General features: G+C 44.3%; 1 protein-coding gene and 1 long non-coding RNA gene across 16 annotated transcripts in view; one reads left to right on the top strand and one right to left on the bottom strand.

Annotated features, from left to right (window-relative positions):
• LOC142818589 (uncharacterized) overlaps positions 1-26,983 on the bottom strand; it is a 66,733-nt gene that overhangs the window by 3,049 nt on the left and 36,701 nt on the right. The window lies entirely within an intron of this gene.
• MRTFB (myocardin related transcription factor B) overlaps positions 1-26,983 on the top strand; it is a 271,179-nt gene that overhangs the window by 219,835 nt on the left and 24,361 nt on the right. For 14 of the 15 annotated variants that reach the window (XR_016350715.1, XM_075899337.2, XM_075899342.2 and 11 more), the window contains 4 exons: positions 4,140-4,387; positions 11,266-11,419; positions 23,608-24,624; positions 25,893-26,048. Coding sequence is in view for 14 of the 15 variants with exons in the window: in XM_075899337.2 (XP_075755452.2) it covers positions 4,140-4,387; positions 11,266-11,419; positions 23,608-24,624; positions 25,893-26,048 (1,575 nt within the window). In the remaining variant the exon portion in view is untranslated. The remainder of the gene's footprint in view (positions 1-4,139; positions 4,388-11,265; positions 11,420-23,607; positions 24,625-25,892; positions 26,049-26,983) is intronic. The other variant, XM_075899344.2, reaches the window with a different exon arrangement.

Here is a 26,983-nt window from a genome sequence, read left to right as displayed (position 1 = left end):
GCCTCATCTCATAAAAGGTAAATTGGAATTGGAAAAGGTTCAGAAAAGAGCAACAAAAATTATTAGGAACATAGAACAACTGCCATATGGAGGCGATGGGAGATGTCTAGGGGCTTATGATAAAAGTTTATAAAGTCACATCTAATGTGGAGAAAATAAATAAAGAAGTGTTATTTACTGCTCATAATACAAGAATTAGGGGGGCACCTAATGAAATTAATAGGCAGCAAGTTTAAAACAAATGATCAGGAACAGTCAACATAAATTCACCCAGGGCAAGTCATGCCTGACCAACTTGATTGCCTTCTTTGATGAGGTAATTGGCTCTGGGGATATAGGGAAGGCAGGGGGACATGATGAACCTTGACTTTAGCAAAGCTTTTGACAGTCTCCCACAGTTTTCTGGCCAGCATGTCAAAAAAGTATGGATTGGATAAATGGACTATAAGGTGGATAGAAAGCTAGCTAGACCATCGAGAAGTTTGTGAATTGCTTTCCCCACCCTGAAGCGCAGCAATACCAGAATGAGACCCACTCTAATAGTTCAGAAACAAATGGCAATAGCCCTATGGAAGCTTACATTTTCAGAGAGCTACCAGTCAGTTGAAAATCAATTCGCAGTGGGTAAATCTTCGGGGGATGGAGGGGAGGATGCATATTCCTATCTTCGCACCAGACCACCTTGCCAAAGAGGACATAAACCACAAGGGGAACTTCTCGATAGTGCTGCAGGCACGGGTGGGTCACAAGGACCGTTTCACCAACATCAATGTGGGATGGTTGGGACAGGTGCATGATACATGCATCTTTAGGAACTCTGGTCTCTTCAGAAAGCTGCAAGCTGGAATTTTCTTCCCAGACTGGAAAATTAACATTGGATGTGTTGAAATACCAATAGTGATCTCTGGAATTGCAATGACACCAGATCACTTACTGCTACCTTGGCATGGAAAGGTGTCCTATTGTGGAGGATGGAATAAGGCAGACCCCCCCAGAAACCTTGTGAGCAGAATTAAAGAGTTCCTCTGTGGGAGCTTTATGGGATGTGCAGGGAGAATTTCTGCTCTATCTCCAGGCACTTAACAATCTGTTCTGGGGACACCCTTCCCAGCCCACTATATAGCCAGAATGGCCACCACAGATTGTACCCGATTGTCTTACCCCACTTGTAGCGTAATTAAAACTGTGAACTCACCAGAAGTGTGTCCCCCTCCCCCTCCCCCTCCCCCACCACCAAGGCCCAGGAGTGAGGCATCCTGGGAGGAGGTGATTGTCTCCATAGGTATAAAAAGGTCCTGGCTGTCAGTGAGATCAGATGCTCTGCTCATCTGCTGATCATTACTCTCCTCTTCCTCAGCCACACTATCTTCCACGCTGCTGCCCGAGGCTGCCAGAGGAGTCTCTTGGAAGGAATCTGCAGATTGGCTTGGGAAACTGATTGGGTACCCCCCTAGAATCCTATGCAGCTGCTCATAGAAGCAGCATGTGTGCAGAAATGACCCAGACTGTCCGCTTTCCTCCTTTGTCTTCTGGAATGCCTGCCTGAGCCCCTTTATTTGCACATGGCACTGTTGGGCATTCCTGGCCTATCCTTGTTTCTCCATGCCATGTGCGATCTTGGCATAGATATCTGCCTTTCTTTTGCTGCTTTGTAGTTCTGCCTGAACTGATTCCTCTTCCCACACGCAGCAGTGAGGTCCATGAACTTCTGCATGCTCCGTGTTGGAGCTTGCTTGTGATACTGGTCACTCATGGTCAGGTGTGCAGCTAAGGAGCAGTGCATGCTCTGAGGTCTGCTTGCCACACTGGCCACACAGGAAATGAAATTCAAACTTTCCAAGAGCTTTTCCTGTACACCTGGAGAGCAGCGGGATTGAAAGTCCTGGCCTGAGCAGTCACAGCAGAGTACTGTGGGACACCTGCCAGAGGTCAAGAACATCAATTGTCACTGTGCTGCATCTGCACTATCCTAAATTCAACTATGCAACGTCACATTTACCATTGCTCCTTGTGAAAAGAAGGAGTACCAAAGAGCTTTAACAGCAGCATGTTCAATAGACTGGACATGGTGGTGTGGACTCATTGTTTAGAAAATTGACCTAATGCAGCTAAGTTCAACCTAAGCTCCTACTGTAGCCCAGACCTATGAGAGTGCAGGCTTCTTCAGCATCATTCCTCACACATGTCTCCAGACAGGAGATACGTAAGGCAGCAACTTGGTCCTCTGTATATACTTCCACGTCCCATTACGCTATCACACAGCAGGTGAGAGGTGACACAGCTTTCGGCAGGGCTTTCCATTCAGCTATAGGATGAGCTCTGGCCCCCTCTCCAAGGCACCTGCTGCTGAGTTACCTATTGGAATGCACATGAGTAATCACTTGAAGAAGAAAAATGTTACCTACTTCTGATAACTTGTTCTTTGAGATGTATTGCTCATGTCCATTCCAAATCCTCCTGCCTCCCTTCTGTTGGAGTATTCCAGCATGAAGGAACTGAGATGGCAGGGGATCAGCAGTGTCATTTATATGCCGCCATAGAGGGACCAATAGAGGGACACCTGATCCTTACTGCTTGGGTAGAAGCTTGCTGATGATTGTGCACACGGTACATGCACACACCTTTTGGAATGGACATGAACAACACATCTTAAAGAAGATGGATCTGTGCTCTAACCCATTATAGCCATTCTTATGTTCTGGGGGATTGCCACATCTCAAAAAGGTATATTAAAATGGGGGAAAGGTACAGAGAAACACAGCAAGAATGATTAGGCAAATGGGAACTGCTTCCATACTAAGATTAAAAAGACTGGGGCTGTTTAATTTAGAAAAGAGATAACTATGAGGGAATATGAGATCTATAAATTCATGACTGGTGTGGAAAAAGTGAATAGGGAAGTGTTATTTATTTTATTCTTTCATATAAAACAAGAACTAAGAGCCACCCAGTTAAAATAAGAGGCAGCTGGTTTAACAAAAGGAAGGCACAAATCAATCTATGGAACTTGTTGCCAGGAGATATTGTGAAGGCCAAAAGAATAACTGAGTTTTAAAAATAGCTAAGTTTGTGAAGGAGAGGTCCATAATAGCTAAAAGCTCTGAGTGTCCCTAAACCACCAATTTTCAGAAAATGGGCCTGGATGTCAGAATACTAAACTAGAACGGCCATTGGTCTGCCCCAGTATGGCCATTTTTGTCACTCGGTATATGGAACTAAGGAAAGAGTGTGGCAGCACTTCCATCATAAAAAGGCTAAAATGTGCTCCCTCATCGATCTGTTTGTCTGCCTGCCTGTCTGTCTGGTAAAAATATGCTTTTGTTCTAAGATCTGGCAGCTCCAGTGATTAAGAATATTATGACCCAATATTTGTTGAAAAAAATAAGTGGTTAAATATCCAGTGCCAGTTTTGATGAATGATTATTTCTCTGTTCCAGTCCCATTCTGGGTATCTGTGTAAGGAAGATTTTACTGAAACTACTCTGGCAACATCTCATTGCCAGAGGTGGAATTTTGTATAGTGCCTTTATTGATTGCTTCTCCATAAAGGTCTTAGGAAAGTGGGCCTGGATGACAGGGCCATCCATAACAATTCTTAGCAGTTACACAGTTACTAAATGCTGCCCCCGGAGGCAGGGCCGGCAGCCAATGCACCCCCAGCTCCCAGCCTCCACTCCCAGGGAGCCCCCTGCTATTCCATGTTGTTGCCTCTGTATCTGTGACAGGTCGAAGCCGGTCTGTGCTGGGAGCCGGTTTAAAAATCAGCCCCCTGTGCATCTGGCTCCTGCCTGCCGCCCCGAACTGCTGCCTCTGATACGGAGGCAGCAGCATGGGGCTGCTACTGCGGAGCAGCCTCTATCCACGGTGGGCCCAGGCTCGCCACAGACAGAGGCTGTTCCACAGTGAGCCCAAGCCTGCCTCGGACAGAGGCTGCTCCGCAGCACTAGCCCCTGTTCACGGGGGGCCCAGAGCAACCTCTCTCTGTGATAGGCCTGAAACAGAGGCAGCGGGGCAGCAGGCAGCCCTAAGTTTAGGTTCTTTTATGCCTCAATAGTATTTGTTCATACAGTTACTTTGTAAGGATGTCTGTGTAATAGCTATTTTATTTTATCATTTTTTCTAACTTTATCTCTAAATAGCAAAGCCACCCCAAGAACCCAAATGACAAGCACAGGAGCAAGAAATGCAAAGAACCTAAACCTAGGGTAAAGAAGTTGAAGTACCATCAATATATCCCACCTGATCAGAAAGGTGAGAAGAACGAGCCACAAATGGACTCCAATTATGCTCGTTTGCTACAGCAGCAGCAGCTTTTTTTGCAGCTGCAGATCTTGAGCCAACAGCAACAACACTACAACTACCAGACAATTCTACCTGCACCACTCAAGTATGTGAGACTTTTTCATTTTCCTTTAAAGAAATTAATTTGTTTTTTTCGTTACCTACAAATTCTGCATTTGTTGTATATTTTCCTAACTTTCTCCCATCACCATAGTATATGAGTGACTCACAAACATCATTAATTCCTAATATGTCTGTGAGGAAGAAAAGTATTACCTCAGTTTTATAGATAAGAGGCAGAGAAGGATTACATTATTTATGCAAAGTGTCACAGGAAGTTGGTGAAGGACCTGGACATTGACTCGTTTAACCACAAGACCTCATGTCCCTTTTGGAAGTGTTCCTATGCTTAACAATCACTAGGGCACATAAGCCCTCAATACCAGTTTTTGAAAATCTAATTTGCAGCAATAAAGCATTCTCTTTCCAGCCTTCCATAGTAACTGATAATTAAAAAAGTATAATTGGAGAGTGACAAATGACATTTGTATAACTGCCATGTATCCTGTCTTTGGAAGCAGTGACGCTGCTGTGTGGTCTCAGCCATTCACTCTGTTATATGTAGGAACATTACAAAAATATTTTAGCCCTGAATAAAATTTAACAAAGGAAATGCAGGGAATTTCAATTAAAATATTTGTAACTGTAAAATGTTTAATTTGTATTAAAACAACAAAGATTAGCTTTGCCTGCTGTAATAGCAGTTGATATATGAGGGTTGCATTTGTCCATTCCAATGTAGGTGTGTGCATATCCAGAGCACAGTTGCCAGAATTTTTTCCGTTAGTGGTTTCTGTTGGCTCAGCTCTAGTGTCTCAGTGCCACTCGTTCATAGCACTGGTATAAGGGGTCCTGCCAAGCCTGCGCTCTTTCATTTCCTTCTTACTAAACACAATTGTTGTTGGAACTTCCCTCATTGTTCAGGTATGGACATGATCACATAGGACCATGGATAACTGCTCCACCCGAAACTCACCTCTCTTCATCTGATGGCCTAGAACCTTCATGGCTGAATACTGAGGATCAGGTTTGTCATAACAGATTCATAGAGCCTTACTGGGCAGTAGAAAACCTTCTGCTATGGCAATGTACTTGACAAAGTGGAAATGATTACCAGCATGGAGTTCCACCATAGCAATAGCTGAAAGAATGGATTTCCTCATCTCTGCTGAGATTATTTCATTGTGGATCGCATCATGTATCTCAGCGTATTATGACCTTGCAAGGGTCTCCCCTCTGCTGAATTGTAGGCCTTTTCAGCAGCTTTTCTAACTCATGTTCCTATATAGGATATCTGCAGGGCTGCAACCTGGTCCTCGGTGCACATGGCCAAAAGACATAAGAAGCACATGGGAAGGGGATGCTCCTCAGGCACCTAAAAAAATAAGGACAAGGTTTAGGCAGAACCCAGATTGACTTGGGCCCTCTCACCATTCCTGGAGCCTTGCCAGGCAGTGGTCTCATTGATGGAACCTAGCCCATCCCATGAGCTGGCTCCCACTCCTGAAGATGCAGCAGCAGGCACAGGGTACCTTACAGTGTCATCTGCCCTAGAAGCATGGCAATCAGCAAAAAATACTTTTCCCTCCTGATGCCACTGATTCTATGGGAAGAGAAGCCCATAGATACTTTCCTCCCACCCACATCAAGGGCAAAGCTATCTATGGTGCCCCTACACATGCTATCCTGAAGGCAGTATTCTCCAGGGCCATGCTAGCAATGTCTGGAGCCGCATCCCAGAGCAGAGACCCACAAATAGGCAAGCTTCCATCACAGATCACTGAAATCCAGGCACTGATCCTCTGGGTCCCAACACAAGTCACCGAACTGGCTGGACAGCTGGCTCATCAAAGGTCACATCAAACATAGTGTTGAGGTGTTGTGAGCTATGGGTTTGTCATGCCCTGGGCATAATGATAAATGAACAAAAATTGACAGTGATGCCTCTTCAGAGAATAGAGTTTATCAGGGAAGTCTTCCACACTACAAGCCAGGTTCCAAGCAATGTCAGATTTGTTTCCCCAAGTTACCATGCACCTGCTCATCACAACTCAAGTCTCTCTCAGAATGCTAGGGTACATGGTCCAACATAAAAGATTACAGCTTCCAATATGGTTGTCATCAGTCTATTCCAGAGCCAGACATCCATTGGACAGGCTCCTTATGTTCCTACCCCAGGTACTCACCTCCCTCCAATGGTGGTGCAATCCAAATCAATTGATGTAGTGGGTTCTATTTGCAGCCTCAAAGTCCACAATATCCCTGGTGTTGGGGGCATACCTAGGTACCCTCAAAACCCAAGGTTGCAGGAGGAGTTGTCACTTCACATACACGTGAGAGAGCTCAGGGAGATTTGAACATAAGAACGGCCATACTGGGTCAGACCAAAGGTCCATCTAGCCCAGTATCCTGTCTGCCGACAGTGGCCAGCACCAGGTGCCCCAGAGAGGGTGGACCGAAGACAATGATCAAGCGATTTGTCTCCTGCCATTCCTCTCCAGCCTCTGATAAACAGAGGCCAAGGACACCATTTTATCCCCTGGCTAATAGCCTTTTATGGACCTAACCTCCATGAAATTATCTAGCTTCTCTTTAAACTCTATTATAGTCCTAGCCTTCACAGCCTCCTCTGGCAAGGAGTTCCACAGGTTGACTACACGCTGTGTGAAGAAGAACTTCCTTTTATTAGTTTTAAACCTGCTACCCTTTAATTTCATTTGGTGTCCTCTAGTTCTTCTATTTGGGGAACTAATAAATAACTTTTCTTTATCGGCCCTCTCCACGCCACTCATGATGTTATAGACCTCTATCATATCCCCCCTCAGTCTCCTCTTTTCTAAACTGAAAAGTCCCAGTCGCTTTAACCTCTCCTCATATGGGACCCATTCCAAACCCCTGATCATTTTTATTGCCCTTTTTTGAACCCTTTCCAAGGCCAAAATATCTTTTTTGAGATGAGGCGACCACACGTGTACGCAGTGTCCAAGCTGTGGACGTACCATGGTTTTTATATAGAGACAATAAGATATTTTCTGTCTCATTCTTTATCCCTTTTTTAAATGACTCCTAACATTCTATTTGCCTCTTTGACCACCGCTGCACACTGTGTGGAAGTTTTCAGAGAACTGTCCACGAAAACTCCAAGATCTCTTTCCTGATTTGTCATAGCCAAATTAGCCCCCATCATACTGTACGTATAGTTGGGGTTATTTTTCCCAATGTGCATTACTTTACACTTATCCACATTAAATTTCATTTGCCATTTTGTTGCCCAATCACTCAGTTTGGTAAGATCTTCTTGGAAGGTATGTCTACACTACCTCCCTAGTTCGAACTGGGGGGGGTAATGTAGTCATACGGAGTTGCAAATGAAGCCCGGGATTTGAATTTCCCGGGCTTCATTTGCATAAAGCCGGCCGGCACCATTTTTAAAAGCCGGCTAGTTCGGACCCCGTGCCACGCGGCTACACGCGGCATGGACTAGCTAGTTCGGATTAGACTTCCTAATCCGAACTAGCTGTACACCTCGGCGGCACGGGGTCTGAACTAGCCGGCATTTAAAAATGGCGGCGGCCGGCTTTATGTAAATGAAGCCCATGAAATTCAAATCCCGGGCTTCATTTGCAACTCCGTATGACTACATTACCCCCCCTAGTTTGAACTGGGGGTAGTGTAGACATACCCGGAGTCCCTCACAGTCTGCTTCTGTCTTGACTATCCTAAACAGTTTGGTATCATCTGCAAACTTTACTACTGCACTGCTTACCCTTTCTCCAGATCATTTATGAATAAATTGAAAAGGATTGGTCCCAGGACTGACCCTTGGGGGACACCACTAGTTACCCCTTTCCAATCTGAAAATTTACCATTTATTCCTACCCTTTGTTTCCTGTCTTTTAACCAGTTCTCAATCCAAGAAAGGACCTTCCCTCTTATCCCATGGCCATGTAATTTACACAAGAGCCTTTGGTGAGGGACCTTGTCAAAGGCTTTCTAAAAATCTAAGTATACTATATCTACTAGATCCCCCTTGTCCGCATGTTTGTTAACCCCTTCTAGTAGATTAGTAAAACAGGATTTCCCTTTACAGAAACCATGTTGACTTTTGTCCAACAAATTATGTTCTTCTACATGCTTCACAATTTTATTCTTTACTATTGTTTCGACTAATTTGCCCAGTACTAATTTGCCTGGCATGCCAGGTGTTTCCCTTTAAGTCCCGGGGCTCAAGGCTGTAGCAGTGAGAGGGATCTCTCCCTAAGTGTTGAAGCTGCAGGAGAAGATGGAGGGGGCATCTTTCCCCACTTGCTCCAGCAGAGAGCTGCCCAGGTAAGCCTGAGCCCCATACCCCTGCCCACCTTGAACTCTTGCCCCAGCACTGAGCACCCTCACACACACTATACCCCATGCCTCCAGTCCAGATCCTGTACCCCCACCTGCACCCCAACCCCCAGCTCAGAGCCCCTTCCCACATCTGGAACCCTATCCTCCCTCCTCCCCATCCCACAACCTGTTCCCTAGCCAGAGTGCTTACACTCCAACCATCTGCCCCAGTCCTGTGCCCCCTAAACACTCAGAACCTCTTGGCCCCACTCCCACCAATTAAATTTTATGTACCCCAATATGATGCTGTATCACACATCACCTCCACATTGGTGCCCAGAAGAAAATGTATTCTGCCGAGGGGTGGGAAAAATTGGAGGAAACACTAGAACCCGTACTTCAGTCCTTTGTCTGGAAGCCCTGTGCCTGGGGGACTTCTACATACAGCATTCCATCCACTTAACAGCCTCTCACCTCCTGAAAGTTTGGAATATGCTGGTGCATCACTTCAGCAGGTCCTTTTCCTTACTACAAGTGGTTCCTCCAATCTGCACTTGTCCAGGTGTTTTTCCAGTGGTGGGAGACTCCTCAAGTGGACCTGTTTATGACCAGACAGAAGAGCAAGTGCCACCAATTGTGCTTGCTTACAGGGCCTCAGCAGCAGCTCATTGTTGGATGCCTTTCTGCTGTCATGTATGCTTTTCTGCCAGTTCCACTAATCGCAGGGTGCTTTGTAAGATCATGATCGCCCCAGCCTCAACTTGCCAGTATAGGTTCCAGCACTCTCTTGGACTTGGCAATAGCAGCCCCCTGGACTCTTCCTGGCCATCCGGACCTCCTGTCTCAGGATCGCAGCCAGTTGCTGCAACTAAACCTCGTCTTTCTCCCTCCCATGATGTGGATGCTGTGTGAGTGAGCCCTGAAAAGCAGGGCTGCTTCACTTAGGTTTGAAGTAGAAAGCCCTCCACTAGAGCTACCTACCTTGTGAAGTGGAAGCACTTCTACTGGGCTTCAGAGCAGGATCTCTCACTCATTAGTGCCACTTAACAATCATCAGTCAGTGTGCACTTGGTAGCCAGATCAGCCTTCCATCTGCACGTCCAAGGAAGGTCAGAATTCTCACACAAGATGACAATCGGGGTCTTCAAGGGACTGTTCCTTCCAGTCCATGATCTGTATCCTGAATGGGATCTAAATCTAGTCCTTTACAATTTTACCAGCCCTCTTTTTGAGCCTTTAGCCTCTTGCTCTCTCTTGCATCTGTCTTGGAAATTTGCATTCCTTAGCGCTTTTACATCAGTGAGGCAAGTCTCCAAGAGTAAAGCTCTTACATCGGTGCCCCCATAGACAGTGTTTTACAAAGACAAAGTGCAGCTGGGGCCCGACCATGCCTTCCTGGCAAAGGGGATGTCATGATTCCATGGTAACTAGGGCATCTTCTTCCTGGTCTTTCTGTCCAAAGCCACATACCTCTAAGGAAGACAGGTGTCTGTACTATGTAGATATCAGGTATGCCCTCGCTTTTTACCTGCAGTGTTCAAAGCTTTTCTTCAGATCAACTCGAATTTTCATTGCAGTAGCTGACAGAATGAATGTCAGAGGATTTGTCCTTGATTACTTATTGCATCCATACTTGCTACAAGTTGGGGTGGGTAATGCCTTCACCAATACTAAGAAGAGTTACAAAAGATAAGTAACCATTTTTTCTTCTTCATGTGCTTGCTGATGTCCATTCCACTGTAGGTGACTCCCAAGCAGTACCACCGGAGATGGGTAGGAGTCCGTGGATGTGTCAATTGCAACACAGCTCTGTCAAATCCAGTGTCACCCATGGCTTGCTAGGTGATGGCATAATGCATCATGAAGGTGTGTACTGCAAATGTCCTGGATAGTGACACGAGCTAGGAAAGTGGCTGACAAAACCTGAGCTCTTGTGACGTGAGCAGTTCTTCAAGATGTGTGGTTCATATCCATTCAATGACCCATGTTCCTTCCACTCTGTCAGAGTTCCAGCAAAAATAACTGAGGAAGGGAGGGGACCAGCAGCACCTCTTATACCAGCATATGTGCACACCACTCCAGAAGGCAACAGAGCTAGTTCCCTACAGATACCACTGAGGAAAAGAAGTGTATGCATGGAATGTATATGTCGCCCCATTTACCTAGTTTACCGCACTAGTCAGCAGAACTTTGGTTAATTTCAATTTTTCCTCGTGTGTTTTTGATATCTGATTGTGGTTTTCTTGCATTAATAGAAAAAATACTAGGGTATCTGAAACAAAGACCATTTGTGTTGTAAAAATCCTGTTGACTTTTTAGAGGTAAGGGTTCCTTAATATTTTGGTAGTATAATAAAACTGATTTAAGCATAAACTTGTAAAATTATCTGTATGCTTCATAAAATACCAGTATATTCTCCCCAGCAAACTTTTCCTCTGCAAGCAATTCACCTAAAATACTTTATGAATCCCGCTGTTAATGCATCTCAGAAAAGTGAGTTTTCAGCCATTAAGTGGATAAATTTTAAATTCAGCAGTACTGCCTCTTACAAGTCAATAACACGATAGGTCACTGATATTTTTATGCTTTTTTTATGTACAGACCTCTCAGTGACAAACAAAATAACAACGGGAATATACAACTGACTACTTTGAGCAACAGCACACCTACATCAGTAGCATGCACACCAAGGCAAAACAGTAATATTCCCAGCAGAAAACCAGGACCGCTTCCATCAAGCTTGGATGACTTAAAGGTAAAAATGAAGAGAGATTTGTCCATGTACAAATATCAGCGAAGGTTATAACTTGCAAAATGTTATGGACAGGCATAAGCCTGGATTTTATTTTTCTATTAAAATTGTACTTTACATTTCCTCTGAGATTTTATAGAGATGCTTTTGTAATTTTCATATACTATCAACCTTTATTTTTGTTTTTTTAGCACTCCCTCCCGAGTTGCCAAGAAGCTCTTTCCTTGTCCAAAGCATTTATTAAATGTTATGTAATCTAGGGATGTAAAAGAGTAAAGGAGCTGGTACTGGGGGGAGCCATCTTAAAAGCTAGTTCTCCCCAGCACTATCTCCACAGAGCTGCTTCCCCCTTTCCCACCCCTCACCCTGTACTGCTGCTTCTATGAGAGGTGGTGTGGGGGGGGGGAGGAGTCAGGAGGTATTGCTCCAGCTGGCTAGGCAGCCTGGCTCAGTCCCAGCTTACGCCGAGACCAAACCCTGCTGTGACTCTGCAATTTAAAAGGCAATAGGAGCTGGGCAACTTATCCTTTCCTCACCCCTCCCCCGCCCGCTCCTACTGCTTTTTAAATTGCAGAGCTGCAGCAGGGTTTGGTACCAGCATGAGCCGGGACTGAGCCAGCAGCCTTCCCTTATCACCTAATCAAGTAGTATTACTCAGTTAGTAAAATAACCGCATTTTAACATTCGTAATCTAATCTTTTCAACACTTCTCTCCCTCAGATAGGAAAAGAACGTGAAGTATGTAAATAAATATGTTCAATATATGAAGGTTTCAAGGCTGTTCCCCACTCTGACACTTTGGGTGTGTCTAAACTACATGCCTCCGTCGACGGAGGCATGTAGATTAGACAGATCGGCAGAGGGAAATGAAGCCGCGATTAAAATAATCGCGGCTTCATTTAAATTTAAATGGCTGCCCCACTCTGCCGATCAGCTGTTTGTCGGCAGAACGGGGCAGTCTGGACGCGCCGCGCTGACAAAGAAGCCTTTCTTGATCGGCACAGGTATGCCTCGTGAAACCAAATTTACCTGTGCCGATCAAGAAAGGCTTCTTTGTCGGCACGGCGCATCCAGACTGCCCCGATCTGCCGACAAACAGCTGCTCGGCAGAGCGGGGCAGCCATTTAAATTTAAATGAAGCCGCAATTATTTTAATCGCGGCTTCATTTCCCTCTGCCGATCTGTCTAATCTACATGCCTCCGTCGACGGAGGCATGTAGTTTAGACACACCCTTTGAGTGCAGAAGGTGGGGGCCCACAAGACCTTAAATACTTGCCTGTATAGGCTTCTGCTTACAAAAACTCCCCAAGGTCACAGATTTCCTTGGGAGATAACTGCCACCATCGGGTATAAAAACAAAACCCCATCCTCTGAAACCCATGAAGAAGTACTTGAACTTCTTCCAGAGGAGGACCCACCAATCTCTTTTACTACAGAGAGCGTGAGAAAAACAGAAAACAAATTGCAGTCTCTGCTAGCTGCCCTCTCAGTCTTAAGCACACATACATAGACCTTCTGTTACCTTCCAGGACACAAGAATCAAATCATCGCCTTAAAAAGGTGCTCTTATTAACAAAACAAAAAGATATACTTGATAAAGCATACTTGGTTGCTAAGTGTTACAAAGCAAAAGATTAAAACACAGATTAAAACACAGAGAAACATAGTATCTCTGGGTACAGCTTAGATATGGTGAATGGGGGGTGCACATGGATTCAGCACAGAGAAGTTTAACCAAATAACAAAACAAAGAAAAATAACCTGATCATGACTAAATATACATTTCTCTATTTACTCACAATCCATATAGATCTGTACTTCAAGGCCCAGTCCATCTCCATGCCCAATATTCCTCATAAGGATGGTAATTCTTATTACTGGCTTCTCCCAGCTCTTAGTTTAGAACTCACACACAGGAAACAGCAGGCAGGTAGATCTCCCCTCAATTCAAATTTCAACAATTTCTGCCATTGGCTCTCCTTGCACCCTGCCAACACCCCCTAGTTACCTGAGTTTAACACGTTAGTCACCAAGTGCTGGTCAACACTCCTCCTGTCCATCACTCCCCTCCCCCAAATCACAGATGGTGCTGGACAGGTTGGCACACATTGTCTGTGATTTTTTCCTGGAGGTTTAGGAGAGAACGTAGTTAATCATATACATGTGCATGCTAAATTCACTACTGAATACACAAAGAACTATACAAGATTCCATGCATGGAATACATTATTTTGATACAGGGAGAGTTTTAACTGGCTCATTCTGGAAAACCTTCACGGGAGAGTGCATCAGCCACTTTGTTAGGAGCTCCTGAGATGTATCAAAGTCTTGAAGAGCCAAACTCCACCGAAGGAGTTTCTAGTTAGTCTCTTTGACTGAGTGAAGCCATTTTAGAGTATAATGGTCAGTCTGCAAATTAAAGTGTCATCTCCAAATATGTAATCATAGCTTCTCTAGAACATATACAATGGTGTAGGATTCCTTCTTGGAGACAGACCAGTGGCTTTCCTTCTTAGAGAGTTTTTTACTGAGGAACACGGGAAGGTGGATTTGTTGATCTGGTCCCATTTGCATCCAGACTGCCCCTACACCATGCTCTGATGCGTCTATTGGTGACAAAGAAAGGTTTGTCATAGCCTGAAGCCCTTAGGACAGGGTCAGACATAAGAGCAGCTTTAAGCTGCTTAAAAGGTTCCTGACACTTCCCAATCCACTTAACTGCATTTGGTTGCTTCTTTCTGGTCAGGTCTGTCAATGGTGTGGCAATCTGACTGTAGTGTGGTACAAATCTCCTATAATATCTTGCCAAGCCTAAGAAGGATTGGACCTGTTTTTTTGACTTAGAGACAGGCCAGTTTTGGATAGCCTGTTTAGACGTATTTGACACTTCCTAGCCTTAACAGTCAGCCCTGCCTCCTTTATATGCTGGAAGATAGCTTGGATATGTTCTAAGTGTTCTGCCTATGAATCAGAGAATACAGCCACATCATCCAATAGGCTACTGTAAATTCACCAAATCCAGCTAGCAGATTATCTACAAGTCTTTGGAAGGTTGCATAGCCCGAAAGGGAAAACATTACATTCATATAGCCCCACATGTGTAATGAAGGCTGACCTTTCCTTGACTGACTTGCCAGAATTCCTTGGTTAAGTGTAGGGTGAAGATGAATTGGGCGCATCCCAGTTTCTCCAATAGCTCATCTGTGCAGGGCACTACATAGTTGTCTGGATGAGTTACAGCATTTACCTTATGATAGTCTACACAAAAGCAGATTTCTCTATCCTGTTTGGGGACTAGGACCACTGAAGAGGCCCATGAACTTTCTTAGGGGCAAATCAGACCTATCTCTAACATGTCCCTGATCTCCTTCTCCATAGGAGCTTTGGCTGAAGGAACCATCGGGTAGGGTTGGGCTCTGATTGGGTGAGGTTCTCCTGTGTTAATGGAGTGGTAAGCCTGTTCAGTCTGTCCTGGCGTGGCTGAAAACATCAGTGCGAAGCTGGTTCCTGGATCTGCTATCATTGCTCATGGCTGAGGCTCATGGAGTGGGTTAACTCTTTGACTCTAGCCTTGCCTTTCTCGTCATAGTAGGCTCCTTCAGGCTACTCAGCGTCATCTGTCTCATGGTCTGTGAACTGAAGAACCTTGAATTCTTGGGAATAAAAAGGCTTTAGAGAATTAATATGATATACCTTAGGCTTAAAGTTGGGGTCTGAGAATGCTATGGGGTAATCGACTGCTTCTATGCACTCTCCAACTGTGAACGGTCCATCCAAGGATGCTTCCATTTTATTGGCCTGGAGCATCTTCCAGACCATTACTTGCTCACCTACCTTGAAGGAACATTCTCTGGCATGTTCATCATGCTCTTGCTGAGCATTCTGCATGTTTTGTTGAGCAAGGGCTAAAGAGTCTCTGGTGGTGTTTTGCAGTTTGCCTACAAAATCTAAAAGAAGAGAAGGGGTAGCCTCTCCCATTGCTGCTTCACTAATTCCAATGGTCTCTTAACCTTACAGCCATAAACAGTTCAAAGAGAGAGAATCCTAAACTGGGATGGGGTGCATCTCTGTAGGCAAACACTAATTGCTGCAACACCAGATCCCAGTCATTGGAATGTTAATTTATGAATTTGCGTATTGTAGTTCCCAAAGTTCCATTAAATCTCTCCACCGGGCCATTTGTCTGGTGGTGGTAAGCGATGGCAACCAAGTGGTTCATCCTGTGAGCTTCCCAAAGAAGATCCATGGTCCCTGCCTAGAAGTTAGATCCTGAATCCTAAGGATCTTGGAGGGCCAACCTACCTGGGCAAAAATATCTGTAAGTGCCTGGAACAGGCTCTTGGCTGTGGTGTTCCCTAGAGCTGCAGCTTCAGGCCAACAGGTGGCAAAATTCATGGAAGTCAGTATATATTGTTTTCCTCTGGGTGTCCTTTTAGGGAAAGGACCCAAAATATCCACAGCCACATGTGGAATTGAACCTCTATTATGGGGAGGGGCTAAAGTGGTGCCTTGACCCGGTCTTGGGGCTTTCCCACCTGCTGGCATACCTTATAAGACCAGACATGACTACACACATCCCTGCCCATTCCCTCCCAGTGGAATGACTTTCTCTTTTGGTCTTTGGTTCTGTTTACCCCAGCATGGTCACTAGGGTGATTGTGCACTAAGCTCAAGAGCTTTTCCCTGTACTTAGTTGGAACTGCCAACTGTGTCTGAGGATGTCAGTCCTCCTTGTGACCACCAGAAAGAGTCTCTTTGTATAAAAGTCCTCTTTCTACGACAAACCTGGACCTGTTAGAAGAGATGAAATGTGGTGGCTTGCTCCAGGCCACCATCCAAGCTCCCTTGAGGCTCTCATCTTCTTCCTGCTCTGCCTGGGACTGCTTCCTTGATGCTGGAGACATCAGCTTCCCGCTGGGTTGTGTACTTGGGCTTGCTCGTTCTGGAGGTGATGTGGGTGTGTCTGATGGTTGTGAACTACTCTCTACTGGTGCACTGGGTTGCATTGCAGATTCCAGCAGTGCCTCTTGTGCAGGTGCAGTTGCTGCTGTAGGCTCTGTAGTGTCCTCTGCTGCTGATTTCAATCCTGGTACTGGCTGCGCCACCAGTTCCAGTTCTTGGGCTGGGTCCCTCTGGAGTTCAGGAACTGATCCACTGCTGCAGTTGCAGTTGCTGGTCTGGGGTCTGGTTCCTACATTTCTGTCTGGGTCTCCGGTACTGGGATGTCTGGGGATACAGACTGGGCCCCTGTAGAAGGCTCAAGAACAGGGTTAGGTGTGGAGACCTGCTTAGCCTTGCTGCGGGTGACCATCCCCACCTTCTTGGCCTGTTTCACATGATTGGCTAAGTCTTCTCCCACCAGCATAAGAATGGAATAATCATCATAGACTGCAAATGTCCAAATTCCTGACCAGCCCTTGTACGTAAGAGGCAACTTGGCTGCATTGAAGGGTCTGCCTTGAAGAGTTGAACTGTTACTTAGGCTTCTGGGTTGATGAATTCAGGGTCCACTAGGGGTTGGTGCATTGTAAACACCTGAGCTCCAGTGTCTCTCCATGCAGTAACCTTCTTCCTGCCCACACTCACCGTTTCCCTTCACTCTGGGAAGCAGCTGGGACAGGGGACTCTCGACGTGACCCCAGTTCAATGAACTGCATTTTGCTGGTGCTCTTGGGGCAGTTGGCCTTCACATGCCCCAGCTCATTACATTTAAAACATAGTCCAGCCGGCCTGTCACTGGAGCAAGGTTGATTGCTAGAGAATGGGCTTGTGGATGAGAGAGTGTCTGTGGCTTCCCTTGGGTTGCAGAGGGCTCCTTCCTGCAAGGTAGGCCCTTGGATTGCCCCCGGTGGTGGGACGCCATCTCTGGGTGCTCTTTCTGGTACTTTTTCAAATGGCTGTCAGTTTTGCTTCCCTTGATCAACTCCAGCCACCAGGCTCCGATTCTCCCTGCCTCTGTTATGGTTTTAGGCTTCCCATCTCAGATGTATCAATGGAGCTCTATAGGAACTGTTCCATTTGCATCAGGAAAACTAGCTCTTCCATAGTCTTAACACCCACTCCTGGTATCCATGCTTTATGGTTCTTTTTCATCTCGTAGTCGTATTGGGGCAATGCCATGGCTGGCTTCCACCTTATAGCTCCAAAACGGCGACGGGTAGGTTCAGCAGTGAGCCCCATCCTAAGTCTGGCCTCTTGTTTAAAAAGCTCATAGTCATTCATGTGTTCCCTAAGCATTTCAACTGCCACTTCTGTTAGGGGTCCACTGAGTTCTGTTCTCAGCTCCATCAGGTACTGATCTTTGGGGATGTTGTACCCAACACAGACCCTTTCAAAATTCCCTAAGAATGCCTCTTCATCATCTCCTACCCTATATACCAGGTATTTCCTGGGCTGTGGAGCATTAGTTGAAGCAGAGTTGTTAGTCGGTATAGCTGGAGTGCCCAGCTTCTTCATTTTCTCCAGTTCAGCTTCTGAGTGCCTCATTTCCACCTCTCTGTCTACACGCTTTTGCTTCTGCTTGGCTTCTAAACACTTCATCTGCAGGAAGAACTCCATCTCGTTCTTAGAAGTCTGCCTGTCTTAAGGACACTCTCCCACTCTGAACACAGTGGTGGGGGAAGGGCATGGCAGCCACCCTCTGCTCCTGTCCCCACAAGGTTGCTTCCCCCTGGCCTCACAGGGACATTCTCTTCTTGTTCCTCCGCCTAGTGGTACGAGTCTTAGCCAGAGGTGGACATCTTGCCCTGAGCTGAGGCTGTTTTCACCTCGGTGTTTTGGTTAGGGAAGGTTTGTTGCTCTAGAACAGTTCTTCCTGACTGTGAATACATGCACTGGGCTGCTTCCCTGCCATATTCTAGCCTAGCTATCTAGTTGCCCCGAAAGCTAGAAAAAAACCCAAAACAAATGTTTGGTTTGGACTCTTTGGCTGTGCAAATGTAGCCTTCTGTCTGCCTTTTCCCTCTCCGGCAGCAAAAGGGGAAAAAATCCTAAAACGTCCAAACAGCAAAAGAGAAAAAAAGTGTCCTTTTAAAATCCTGAGGTCTGTGTTCTTGGTTCAAAATGATCCCACCAGTGCTGCCACCATGTCAAAGTTGTTCTCCACTCTGGCTCTCTGAGTGCAGAAGGTGAGGGCCCTTAAGAGACTTTAAATACTTAGCTCTCTAAGTTTCTGCTGACAAAAATTCCCCAAGGTCACAGATTTCCTGCTGTTGGGAGGTAGCTGCCACCATCAAGTGTAAAAACAAAACTCCTTCTTCTGAAACCCAGGAAGAAGCACTTGAACTTCTTCCAGGGTATGGCTAGACTACAAGTATTTGTTGGAAAAAGGTATAGAAAATGCACTTCGCATTTTGCTTACCTTTTTCCGATTCTTTTGTCGGAAGAGGCTTTTCCAACATTTGGTCCATCTAGACAGGGCCAAATGTCGGGAAAAAAAACCTCTTTTGAAAGCCCCCTTCTTCCTTGTAGAATGAGAAATACAGGGCCTTCTGAAAAAGCATGTTTGCTCTTCCTCAAAAAAAAGCTGAAGAGCAAACGCGCTCCCTAGACGTGGTGGAGTTTTTTTGGTATACCGAAAAAAACCCTGCAGTCTAGCCATACCCCCAGAGGGGATCTCCCCCCCCCCCCCCCCCCAGCTCTTGCATCAGGCAAGATGCAGCATTCGACTCAGCAGCACTCGAGCTAGCAACTTGTTGACTCTGACACCTCTTGGGTACAGCTAAGGGACCTAATTGGAATTGATATGCACAAGCACTCAAAGAAGGAAAAATGGTTACTCACCTTTTGTAACTTACTCTTTGAGATGTGTTGATCACATCTATTCCCTACCCATCTTCCTTCTCCTCTGTCGGAATAGCCAGCAAGAAAAAACAGAAGAGCAGTTGGGTTCGCAGTGTCATATAAAGTGTGCCGCATCAGTGCCACCTCAGGGCATTCCACAGCTGATGCAAAGGGTACATAGCAACGTAAGAATGGCAGACCAAAGGTCCATCTAGCATTGTATCTTGTCTTCCTACCATGGTCAATGCCAGCAACGTAAGAATGGCAGACCAAAGGTCCATCTAGCATTGTATCTTGTCTTCCTACCATGGTCAATGCCAGATGTCCCAGAGGGAATGAACAGAACAGGTAATAATCAAGTAATGGAAGTATTTCAAAGGGACGTTGTTAAGGGCCCAAAAGCAAACAATTCCACTGTGTAGGAAAGATAGAAAATATGGCAAAAGACCAGCTTGGCTTAACAAGGAGATCTTGCATGATCTCAAAATAAAAAAGGAGTCATACAAAAAATGGAAACTAGGACAAATAACAAAGGATGAATATAGGCAAGCAATACGGGAATGCAGGGGCAAGATTAGAAAGGCAAAGGCACAAAATGAGAGCAAACTAGCTACAGGCATAAAGGGAAACAAGAAGACCTTTTATAAATACATTAAAAGCAAGAGGAAGACTAAGGACAGGGTAGGCCCACTGCTCAGTGAGGAGGGAGAAGCAATAACAGGAAACTTGGAAATAGCGGAGATGCTCAATGACTTCTTTGTTTCGGTCTTCACCGAGAAGTCTGGAGGTGTGCCTAACGTAGGGTATGTCTACACTACCCCGCTAGTTCGAACTAGCGGGGTAATGTATGCATACCGCACTTGCTAATGAAGCCCGGGATTTGAATTTCCCGGGCTTCATTAGCATAAGCTGGGAGCCGCCATTTTTAAATCCCTGCTGCTTCGAACCCCGTGCAGCGCAGCTACACGGGGCTCGAACTAGGTAGTTCGGACTAGGTTCCTATTCCGAACTACCGTTACTCCTCGTGAAACAAAGTATTAATTTAAATTCTCTGCAATGATCTTATCAATGATCTTATCATCCTTTAGTGCACCTTTAGAATCTCTATCGTCCAATTGTTTAGAAGGCTTCCTGTTTCTGATAGCCTTAAAAAAAATTGCTTTTACTTTCTAAGTTTTTAGATAGCTCTTCAAATTCCTTTTGGGCCTTCCTAATTATATTTTTACACTTCATTGGATAGACTTTATGTTTCTTTCTATTTTCTTCACTAGGATTTAACTTCTACTTTTTAAACTACGCCTTTTTATCTCTCACAGCTTCTTTTACTGGGTTGTTAAGCAACAGTAGCACTTTTTTGGTTTTCTTCCTGTGTTTTTTTAATTTGGGCATACATTTAAGTTGAGCCTATATTATGGTGTCTTTGAAAAGTTTCCAAGCAGCCTGCAGGAATTTTACTTTTGCCACTGTACCTTTTAATTTCTGTTTAACTAACTTCCTTGATTTTATATAGTTCACCTTTCTGAAATTAAATGTCATAGTGTTGGGCTGCTGTGGTGTTTTTCCCACCACAAGGATGTTAAATTTAATTATAGTATGCTCACTATTTTCAAGCGCGCCAGGACTAAATTAAGAATCACCTCGCCTTTTGTGGGTTCTAGCTGCTCCAAGAAGCAGTTATTTAAGGTGTCAAAAAACTTTATCTCTGCTTCCTGTTCTGCGTTGGTATGTGTCCAGCCAATATAGGAGTAGTCATTATTGAGTTATTTATTTTTATAGCCTCTAATCTCCCTTAGCATTTCACAGTCACTATCACTATCCTGCGCACACCTAATTGGAATAGATATGGGCGACACATCTCAAAGAACAACAGTTACCAAAGGTAACTGTTTTATCCTATTGGTTAGCAGTGTCCTTCGAGACCATTTCTGCACGTGAAGTGCCTCTGCAGCTCACACCTGAGGGCACAAAGGGCAGAACAGACTCAGCAATCCCTAAGTTCCTTCTTACTACCCATGGCAGTCAGACAACACCCTTGCAGTATCTGCTTTTCTGTTCAATGAATGCCCTACTTAAACCTTTATCTAATAGAATAGTTGATATAGTAAATGTAGTTTCCTATCTCCCCAGGGATTCCAAATAACACGTCTCAGTTTCTAGGACGCATTGCCTCATGATTCATATCACACAAAAACGAGGAGTCAGAAAACTAAAGTGGGTCATTTACAGCATTTGGTGTGGAGATGTGACCTATTTCCACTCTGACTTGATTAGCTCATTAACACAAGAAACTTCTTCCATATATATATAGATATATATACACACACACACACTCCTGCTTCTGTAACTTCCACTCCAGTTCATCTGATGAAGTGGGTTTTTTACCCACAAAAGCTTATGCCCTAATAAATCTGTTAGTTTCTGTACTGGTAGCAGTTTGGAGGGAGGCCATGTTGCCTCGCTACACTGCATTCCAACCAGTTGGTAGGCCTGTCAGGCCCTGCTGCAGGGCTGGCCTGCCTTAGTCTAGGGGGGGCTCCAGCTTATAGCCCAAGTACCTGGGCCCTAGCTCACGGTGAGGTAATCAAAAGTCCTAGGGCTCAGGCCCATGCAGCAGTTCACAGGCCTTCTTTGGGACGAGCAATAGTTGAATGACCCATCCCTTGCCTAGGGCAGGATATGAAAACAGTTAAGGGCTCAGATCTCTCTGCAGGCTGAGCAGCACTCCATAAACCCAGGCCCTAGATTAGCGTGGGGCGATAGATAGTTTAAGGGCTCAGACCTGGCTGCAGGCTGAGCAACAGTTTATAAAGCCAAGCCCATGGGCAGGTTGGGGCGATAGACAAACAGTTTAAGGGCTCAGACTTGCCTGCAGGTTGATCAGTAGTCTACAAGCCCAGGCCCTGGGGCAGGGCAGGGCAACAAACAAACAGTTAAGGACTCAGACCTGGCCACAGGTTGAGCAGCAGTTTATAAGCCCAGGTCTTTGGTCAGGGTGAGGCTGTAATCAGTACAAACAGTTCAGCAGCTCAGACCTATCCTCAGGCTGAGCAGGGGACAGGGCTCCTTGCTTTGGCAGAGAACCAACAAGCGCAGGGGTTTTTACCCCAGACAGAGGAAAACCTGCCACCCAAGGTGAGGGGTGGGAGGTGGGATGCAGCGTTCCATTGCATCTCAGCCCAGGGCCCGTATTTGAAATATATTGAACATCTACACAGGATTTACTGCACACATTTACAAGCCACTATTTTTTAACACTGGCTTCCAGGAATTGGATGGCAATTTTTCTAGGGTTCTCCTACAGTCATTATTTAAGTAGGATTCCTAGTACCCAGTACCAACCAATCAGAAAACTGCTTGTTAGTCACCAAAAAGGGAATCTATGTGTACAAACACTCACAAAAAGAGTGTCATCTAGCAGTAGCTGTTCTTCTTTGAGTTGTGTTGTCATGCAGATTTCACACCCCATTATACTTTCCTGTGAATACAGAGTTCTTCTCCTGTGGAATTGGTGAAGGAATTGAGGGACAGATGGGCCTACTTTTCCTGTATGCACTCAGTTGGGGGGGGGGGCAGTTAGGGTACAGGTGTGGCCCTAACAGACACTGTTAGCCAAAAGAATATGGTCTTTTGCACATGAGGTGCATGTGCACCAAGAGTGGAATGATGTGAATACCACAGCTACTGTTGGGTAAGTAACCCTTTATTTCTAAATACAAATTTTGATGGCAAGAATTATATAAAACACATACTTATTAACTTGCTCCTTCTGTACATAATTTACCTCCAGTGAGTATGAGCTTAGTCGATTGGAAAATCCAGGGCTCTCCCCATCAGAAGTTAGATAGCTAAATTCATTATGCTTTTCACTCTTGTGAAAGAAACCCAGGTGGCCTATGGTAATATTTAGTCAATTTCTAACTAATGGTAACTAATGCACCGAGTCATCCAATCCCCCTGATAAATTTCTGAAACAATAGGTCCAATAATCTTGCCTCATGCTGACATAAGGAAGTGACTCAGCATGCCAAATTTTGTGTTTTCACGCCGTTAATGTGCAAATTTATCAGACACTATAGATTTGTTTCAGAAGTATTCAGTCCAAAGTGAAGAGATTATGTACTTTCATATTTCACAGATGAGTTTTGTTTTTGTTAAAGAAGTATGCAGTGTGCTTACAGAGTTATCTGAAATGTTTGTCCATTGTACAACAATAACAATGGCTTTCCACCAAACCATAAATAACATGTTCATATAGATATTTTTACATAAATGTTGCTATAAAGAATCTCTCTAGACTATAATGAATAGGAGATATGTTAAAAAGGAAGTTATTTTAGCAGAATGCAGTGTAAGTAAAACAACATGCTGTTTGTTCTGTTTTTAATACTAAATCTTATTTTCTCCTCAGGTAGCTGAACTGAAGATGGAGTTGAAGTTAAGGGGATTGCCAGTGTCTGGAACTAAAACAGATCTTATTGAGCGCCTGAAATCCTACCAAGATCTTAACAATAATGGTATCAATACTAATAATGTGGTTGCAATAACCACTTCTACTGGTGTCACTAGTAACACAGGGGAGGTAACTGTGGCATTCTCTGTTACAGCATTAAATAAATCAATGGGGAGTTTTCCTTCAGAAACATCGTCTGCTGCAACTGGCTTCAAGTTAGCGCATACTGAAAGCATTAGTTCCCCATTGTCTAATTCACCATCTCCTTCTGAACAATCAAGTCTAAGCACAGATGACACTAATATGACAGATACTTTCACGGAAATGATGACCATGATGTCACCATCCCAGTTCTTAAGTACTTCACCTGTAAAAGTGACTGTTAATGAAGATACTCTGACTCACACCAGTGCAAGCATCTCGAGCATGGAGCTTGATGCAGCAGAAAAGGACCGCAAGCTTCAAGAAAAAGAGAAGCAGATTGAAGAGCTCAAACGGAAACTGGAACAAGAACAGAAACTTGTGGAAATACTGAAAATGCAACTGGAGGTTGAAAAACGGAGTCAGCAGCAGCAATCCCAATCTCCTGCTGACTCTATAACTACTTTGGATCAAAAACAATTAAATTCTGCTATCAAAGATGAAAACACTCTTACTGATTGTTTTAGTCCAAGACAAGCAGTATCTGTAGCTAGCCAGCCTTTAGGACAGCCAGTGTCTACAGGTGGCCAGAACCTAGTTGCTAAAAAGGCTGTCATTATCAAGCAGGAGGTGCCTTTAGCCAAAGCTGAGCCACAGAATGTAATCTCTCAACTCTATGTGAGTTCCCAGAGGCAGCCACAAACAGCAGTTGTTGCCCAGCCTCAAGCTTTACTAACTACCCATGGAACAACACAGTTGCTACTCCCACTGTCTATCCAGGGAACTAATTCAGCCACGTCAGTGCAACTACCAGTGGGAAATATAAAGCTACAGGTATGTTTTCTCTAATTTTAATCATTTAAATTGCCCATTATGATTGTCAACAATGCTACTCCTTTTTATATACAGAGTAGAAAAGTATTATTTATCTACTATATATTTTGGAGAGTTTGTGTGTCTCTGTGTCCATCCGTCTGTGAGTCTGTTTGTTCAAGAACTCCTACTTAATGGTAAAAGCTAAGACATCAAATTTGGAATGCAGGTTTCTCTTCTCATAACTTAAAGAAATGTCAGGGTTTGGTGGTGTCAGGACAATGGGATGTGTCTGGAATTCAATTATTTATCATAACATGGAAAGGGAGGAGCCTAGCAGGATGGAGTTATACTGTAGAATGGCCACAGGGGGGCAGCAAGGGACCAGAGATGGGGACCAGGTCAGCTATAACCCCATTGGCTGGCAAGAGCGGAGAAAGGGACAGCTATCTATTTTATATATATATATATATATATATATATATATATATATATATATATATATATATATTTCAGAGAGTTTATCCGCCTGGCCCCAAGCTGTTACAGTGAGAGAAGGCTGGGGTTGTCCTCTCTCTGGGGCAGCCTGCATACTGAACCCCTCATCTCCACCCCAACTCAAGTACAATTATTTAAATGAAGAAAAACAAAACTTATTTGAGTTACGGACCCAAGAAACACTGAGAAAATCTTCTAGTATGCTTAATAATTGTAAAAATAGACTTATTGCACAATGCATTAACTTGAGTGGAAACTATCAAGAGCCAACCTTTTCAGTTAGCTTCTTTTCCCAAAGCCAGGCATTTTCTTGAGTCCATTTTGTGCATTCTAGCAGAGATTTTTTTTAAAATGTCCTTGGTAATTACCCTGCCAGGAGATTAAGCAGATGGAAGGGTGATAGGCCAGGGTTACCTTACATTTAAGTTTCAAGAAACAGGTGTATAAAAAGGGGGTTCTCAGAAGTATCTTATTTAGATTTTCTGATCTATGCTGGATCACAGCATATAACTTGAAATGCGGTCATTTGCAAAACGTGTATGTTTGTTTGTAAAATGTGTATTGGGATTTTTTTTTTCCAAAGTTCAACTGTTTGCCCATCTACTTCTATTTTACTTTCATGTACTCAAGTATTGTGCTGCATAGTTTTGTGAAATCTGAAACAATATTCAAACAGTGTGATTTCTTGACTATTGTACATTATTACTGTTGAGAATTATTGATTATGCCATAACTAAATTGTAAATAGCGAAAACGTTAAATGTCATTGTGTAAATCTAATTTCTCTTTAGGCTCAGTCACAAGCAGGAATTCAGGCTTCATCGCAAGTATCTGCACCTGTTTCTTCTTCTGGTTTAGTTCAGACAGCACCACAGATGCATGGTCGACCATTAAAACAAAATACTGTCACACACTATGTGCTCAGTCAGGCCCAACAGATAAGAAAGGTTTGTGACTACTGAGGAGATATAAATGTGAAATTAGTATATACTGTAATTTGAAGCACTTGTTACCATTTGCTGAAATAGCCTTTCTAAGTCAGACAACATGGTTTACTGGATACTGAAATATGCAGTGGACTAGAAACAATGATTCTTTTGCCTAGTTACTAGGGTGCCCATTTGGGAAACTCAGCTTCCAGGCTCTGCTGAACAGTTTCTATGGGAGAGATTGAGAGACTGATCCCGTATGATATACCTTGGTGATGGGAAATTCTGTTTCAAATTAGTGTCTGGGAATTTGAACCAAAGTCTCCCATATAACAGTGACAGCTGGAGACACTGAGCTAAAGAACATATGAGGGATGAATTTCCTTCTTTTTTTTGTAAGAAAGGCACCAAAGCCAGATCTGGCTAATGCCCAGGCTATGTATCCACAGGGGTGTGAATTCACAGTGGAGGGAAGCACCTCCCCCTAGCCCACAGTTAGGTTCCCAGCTCCCTGTAGGGCCCAAGACTTAGACCATGCCCCTTTCAGACATTTTCTGTTGTCTAGTTTAGGCAGCTTCCTGCTTAGTATGACATCTTGTGTGAATCCTGCTCCTTGGTATGTAACTTGGGTCTGTGGATTCCACTGCACCTGAAGGTACTTATATTTTAGGGATTGTACTGCTGACTCTGTCAGCTTTCTGGATCTAGACACTAACTTTCTCTTTGCACCATATTTTCCCTATGTGGAAAAAGGGGCTGATGGGCCTTAAACTTTAATAACATAAGTATTATGAAAGAAAATTACTATATTAGTACTAGCTATTTTATTTGTTATACAGCACATATTACTGTACTGATGGGATAAAATGTTATTCCCATTTTTCTATTTCTTTTGATTGTGCTCAAATACCAGCTAACCTTCTCAAATAAGATTTTTTTTTTTACCTGAAAGG

This window comes from Pelodiscus sinensis, chromosome 15 (genome assembly GCF_052426305.1).
Source record: "Pelodiscus sinensis isolate ZL-2025 chromosome 15, ASM5242630v1, whole genome shotgun sequence".
NCBI lineage: Eukaryota > Metazoa > Chordata > Testudines > Trionychidae > Pelodiscus > Pelodiscus sinensis.
This window is presented reverse-complemented; position numbering and strand designations above follow the sequence as displayed.